Genomic DNA, 6000 nt, shown 5'->3' on the forward strand with positions numbered 1-6000 from the left:
CGGGTAGGCCCGACCCGGTCTCGGCCTCAGGCCCGCCTCATTCTTGAGGATATTCTTTTCCTTGGTTTTGGGTATGTGTTGTCGGCGCCGTCTGTGAAGTAGAATTGTATGTGTTGCCGTGTGCTCGGTAGTCGGTATTAGCTCTGCACTGTGTTTTCACTTTTATATTTGCTTTTTGTGTGAATGGAATTGTGTTTTCTTTTTTGTGTGCATTTGGTGGAATTGTATTTGTGTGCTTCCCGTGTGCCGAGAATAAATGTGCTTTATTGTTGAACTGTTCTCCCGCTTCGCTTCGTCTTTTCCCCCATTGAACCCTCATCTTGCTTCACGTAAAGGGTTGGTAGTGGGCTGAATACGCCCGATAATTAATCGAACCGTCGAGGTCGACGATAACACCGCTCGGTTATTCTGATAGTACGGAACGGGTCGCTTAAGTGGCCCGTGTCCGAAGTCGACCTGCGGCGAGGTGCGATCGCCCGATCTACCCTCCGCGTGGGTACTTAAGTAGGTCGAATTTGGCGAGCAACCCTATCCCACGCGGGGGCTGATTGGCTCGATCGCGGTGAGACCGAAAGGTCCACCCGTGACTGTTTCCCGGCGTTAGTCCGAGAGGGTCACAACTGGATTGTCCGTCTGGTGGGCGACGTGCCGCGATTCGAGTTACGTGGCCGTCAGCACGCCGGCGGGCGCGAAATCCGCAACAATATATATATATATATATATATATATATATATATATATATATATATATGTATGTATGTATATATATATATGTATATATATATGTATATATATATATATGTATGTATATGTAAATATATATATATATATATACATACATACATATATATATATATATATATATATATATATATATACATAAGTAGGGTAAGAATACTGATTCTGGCTCACTTTTCCCCATGTAAATGAATGGGGGATTTTCAGCGATTTATACTTTTTTCCCTAAAAATAAACCCCCTTTTTATCCCAAGGTATATTTATTTGTCTCCCCTTTTAACTTGGAGGTTGAACCTCATTGAATTGAACACCTGGGGGTTGAACAGCTCACTCATTGAACCTATAAAGATTTGTTCATTCTCAAATTCCTTCAATAGTTTAATTTTCTTTGCACAATAATCCCCATCTAAAATATTGACAAACAAAACATTTGAATCTTTATATTTTTTAAGATACCCCATTTGTGCCATTACGAAATGATAAACTTCTCTTAATGCTCTTGTTTGACCACCTCCTGAGCCACAGGTTATTTTTTGTTAAGTCCCGCCCACTTTTCTTTAAGCCCCGCCCACTTTTGCTAAGCTCCGCCCACTTTTCATAAGGTATTTTTGCTAAGCCACGCCCACTTTTCCTAAGCCCCGCCCACTTTTGCTAAGCTCCGCCCACTTTTCATAAGGTATTTTTTCTAAGCCACGCCCACTTTTCCTAAGCCCCGCCCACTTTTGCTAAGCTCCGCCCACTTTTCATAAGGTATTTTTCTAAGCCACGCCCACTTTTCCTAAGCCCCGCCCACTTTTGCTAAGCTCCGCCCACTTTTCATAAGGTATTTTTTCTAAGCCACGCCCACTTTTCCTAAGCTCCGCCTACTTTTGCTAAGCTCCGCCCACTTTTCATAAGGTATTTTTTCTAAGCCACGCCCACTTTTCCTAAGCTCCGCCTACTTTTGCTAAGCCCCGCCCACTCTTACATCATTTCCAGTTCATCTCTGACTCACAAAGAAATCACTAGAAAATTACAGGATGTTATGGTTTTGAAAAATTTCCTAATGAAGGCTTGCCTAGGCTTGCCCAGGGAATTTCCAAAGGAAACCACACCCACCAGTCTTTCTCTATAAAAGCTTCAAACCCAGGCTCCATTTTAAACATTTGTTCTTGCTGGCAATGGTGTGCTGTGTGCTTGTCTCAAACTCTCTGTCTTCTATGGAACTAAACCTTCAAGTTGATGAACTGGATTCAAACCTCTTATCTATTGAGGTAAGATTTTTTATTTTCCTATTTTCAAACTTTGATTGAAGCATACTCATTTAATAATTAAATAACTTAATTAATACATTATTATTTTCTCTCACAGGAAATTGTGTCTGAAATACGAAATGAAAATACTGCTTTTGCTACAACTTGGGGCGAAATTGTTGGCTTGGTTGAAGACCTTATGAGCGACCAAGACCCACAGAACGAGTTCGTCCTTGATGACCCAACCAAAGAGTTATACCTTGGAGACCAGCAAAATCCTGAAAAAGAGTTTTACAGCAATAGTACTCATTGTGAGTTATCAAGACAATACCCACTGAACAAGTTATACCTTGATGAGCCAGAATACAAGTTTTACCTTGGAGACTCACAAATTTTGAAAAAATCAGTAAATGAGTTCTGCCTTGATGGTTTTAATAACTACCTTGGAGACTCAGGAAAAGGGTTCTGCCAAGATGGTTCTAAATATGGGGCCTACCTTGGAGACTCACAAATTTTGAAAAAATCAGTAAATGAGTTCTGCCTTGATGGTTTTAATAACTACCTTGGAGACTCAGGAAAAGGGTTCTGCCAAGATGGTTCTAAATATGGGGCCTACCTTGGAGACTCACAAATTTTGAAAAAATCAAGAAATGAGTTCTGCCTTGATGGTTTTAATAACTACCTTGGAGACTCAGGAAAAGGGTTCTGCCAAGATGGTTCTAAATATGGGGCCTACCTTGGAGACTCACAAATTTTGAAAAAATCAGTAAATGAGTTCTGCCTTGATGGTTTTAATAACTACCTTGGAGACTCAGGAAAAGGGTTCTGCCAAGATGGTTCTAAATATGGGGCCTACCTTGGAGACTCACAAATTTTGAAAAAATCAGTAAATGAGTTATCCTTAAGAGACTTTGTAAGTTGGTTTTACTTTGAATACTTGAAATGTGGGTTCTGGATTGATAACTCACAATGTGATACATATCTTGGAAACTCAACGGGAATGTGGTTATACCTTGAAGACTTGGAAAGTTGGGTTTATGTTGGACACTTGAAACTTTTTGGGGGCTTTTATTTATTTATTTATTTATTTATTATTATTATTATTATTTTATTTATTTATATTTTGGAGACTTTTGGAGTTGCTATCACTCTTTGGGATCTAAACCTATCGATGTAGTTCTTTGTCGGATGGTGCTTGATGGGAGCAAGATCAAGAAAGTTCTGGGAAGAAAGTGCAGGCTTACTCCCTCTTTCTACGTCATCAAACCTGAAAGCCTTAAAAGACAGAATTGGAAGAAGAGAAAAAAAACAAAAAATATACATTGTTCGTTCTGGGAAGAAAGTGCAGGCTTACTCCCTCTTTCTACGTCATCAAACCTGAAAGCCTTAAAAGACAGAATTGGAAGAAGAAAAAAAAAAAAAAACGTAAAAATATATATATATAGGTGGAAATCTCATTTTGAAAAAGACATTGTGTTGGGCGAGGATTGAGTTGGGGTTGAGATTTTGAATGTGAGGGTTGGGGTTGAGATTTTGAATGTGAGGGTTGGGACACACACACATACACATCAACAAACAAAAGTTAAGCCTTGACTATTCAGTTGAGGATTCTGTGTTTGGGGTTCACAGATCTAAGAACGTCCCCCTTGACACACATTATATACTGTTATACACCTCGGACTTGGCCCTCGAGTGTCCACAACGGTGTATAGTAGGAGGGAGTGAAGCGCCAACCTATTGCTCCCATTGCACACACACACACAAACAAAAGTTAAGCCTTGACTATTCAGTTGAGGATTCTGTGTTTGGGGTTCACAGATCTAAGAACGTCCCCCTTGACACACATTATATACTGTAATACACCTCGGACTTGTCCCTCTAGTGTCCACAAAGGTGTATTATATGCTTAGTTTTGTCTTTTGTAATTCCTGTGAATAAAATGAACCTAAAATCTCTTCCCCTTCCAAATCATATATTTTATAAGTCCAAGGAACTGTATCTATTACATCAACAATTTTAAAAAGTTCTTTCGTCCATCGTTCAGTAAAACCCTTTTCAAAATGAGATTTCCACCTATATATTCTTACGATATCACCAACTTTGAACTTAGGTTTTCTGACATTAATCTCTTTTTCATATTTTAATTTTGTAAATGTTTCTGATGGCTTCATATTCGTTGACGTGTGAATCGTGTCATTATACTTATCCACAATATCCTGAATAAAAGATAACCATTGTTGTGAACCGAGTTGTGTGAATTTTTTATATAGTCTCTCTTTTAAGGTACGATTAAAACGTTCAACAACAACTGCCTTCCCTTCATTAAAGGTACTGTATAATGTAATACTGTTATTTTTTAAAAAATTCATAAATGTCTTGTTATAAAACTCTCTACCCTCATCAGTCCACAATTTCTTAGGTTTTCTCTTACTTTTATTAAATATCTGTTGAAAAGCTAACACAAGAGTATTACCTGTTTTGTTTTTAAAGGGACAACCCACGCATATCTACTCCTCAAATCAATAACGGTTAAAGCATACTTGTACCCCTTATCATTATTGAGTTCAATCAAATCAGCAGACCAGATATAATCAACTTCCTTGGAATAAACTTTCCTTCTCTGAAACTTTGTGAATATTGGTTTATGTAATTCATCAGCTAATTGCTCTTCAGTCTTAATGGCATCATTAGAGCCTATAAGTTTTTTGAATTTCCAAGTCCAAGTTTCAATTTAGCACTAATCATCTTCTTCACGATGAACCTATCAACTTTTTCTCTCAAGGTTGGATTTTGTATCAGAGACAAATTATATAACATTTCTCTATCGGCTTCATGCTTTTCTTCCAACGTTGTGGTATTCCCATAATCAATATCGTGTCTCATGCACACTTCATCAACTCTATTGATTGGTTTACTCCAGGATTTAGGATTGTCTGCCTCATCTAATCTTTTATCCAAGTTTGTGCCTGGACCACAGAAAGAATACCCTGGAAGATGTAATTCCCCTGGTATTCCAGTAGTTGTAAATTTACTTCCTGATAAAAACTTTTGTATATCTCCTCCGAGTTTGTGTTTGGAGATAAATTGATTTTTTGAACCACACACCGAACATATACCTTTTTGTATAACCCTGTTATTTTTACTTTTAATATATGAAATATTTTTAGTATTAGTTTTCTTTTTACATTTGAGACAATAACTCATTTATTTATGAGAAAAATTTCTGCAGAGTGCAAAAACCTTTTTAGTTTCCAACATGCACATTTGAATCTTAATTTTTAAAACATAAAGAATCCTTAGAAATGCCTTCACTCTCTCCTCCATTTATTTAAGAAAAAACTTGAATTAAAATACATGTCTTCTCGATGTCGATAGTCTTGTCGAAAGTATTGCAAATAGACTTTTTAATTCTTTGTATTCCTCCCTGGTGAGATAAGTTAATTTCTTTAATACCTCTATTCTTTTTGAATCTCACTGGTTTCCATATTTTGATATTTATTCATTCTCTCTCTTTCCTCCCTCTCTCTCTTCTCTCTTTCCTCCTTCTCTCTCTCCTCCTCCTCCTTTTCCTCCTCTTCCCTCTCTTCTTCAACTCCTTCCTCATCCCTTACTATACTTGAATCGTTTACACCCCATAGAATATTATACATATATTCATCAGGATTTCTTGTTATTCCTGTATCCAAAATAATTTTTTACAACAGGATACCAATAAAATTTCTTTTGAATTTCTAAAAGAGCCTTACCTTTTCTTAACCTTATAATTTTTTCATTATTTAACATTCTAATTAAATCTAAAGTTGTTGGTTTATCAACATCAGCATAATGCCAATCTTTTATTGAAAATACCTCATTCTTATGTTGTAGAACATATTTATTAAAATACCGAATACCCTTTTCTTGAAGGTATGCTTGAACACAGAAATGATAATTTTCTTGAAGCCTTCTTGCTGTCATTTATGTATTAGAAATATATGTTAGAATAATATTATGGCACGAAACACCTCCCCATCTTCCCATAGTTAAATCA

At 37.0% G+C, this 6000-nt stretch overlaps 1 protein-coding gene across 1 annotated transcript; it reads left to right on the top strand.

Annotated features, from left to right (window-relative positions):
• Positions 1-1099: 1099 nt before the first annotated feature.
• On the top strand, positions 1100-4208 carry LOC147026081 (uncharacterized). The gene is made up of 2 exons (XM_085881116.1): positions 1100-1991; positions 2089-4208. Exons 1-2 carry the CDS (start codon positions 1899-1901, stop codon positions 3145-3147), a joined length of 1152 nt encoding a protein of 383 aa, XP_085737242.1. The 5' UTR covers positions 1100-1898; the 3' UTR covers positions 3148-4208.
• The last annotated feature ends 1792 nt before the right edge of the window (positions 4209-6000 follow it).

This window comes from Eptatretus burgeri, chromosome 5 (genome assembly GCF_056783735.1).
Source record: "Eptatretus burgeri isolate ZD-2024b chromosome 5, Ebu_testis_v1, whole genome shotgun sequence".
Lineage (NCBI taxonomy): Eukaryota > Metazoa > Chordata > Myxini > Myxiniformes > Myxinidae > Eptatretus > Eptatretus burgeri.

What these genes read in the sequence shown, in the direction of transcription:
- LOC147026081 (XM_085881116.1), top strand. Translation starts at nt 1,899, where the DNA reads ATGGTGTGCTGTGTGCTTGTCTCAAACTCTCTGTCTTCTATGGAACTA. An exon ending in CAAACCTCTTATCTATTGAG is followed by an intron (nt 1,992 to 2,088) that starts GTAAGATTTTTT and finishes TTTCTCTCACAG; the next exon opens with GAAATTGTGTCTGAAATACG.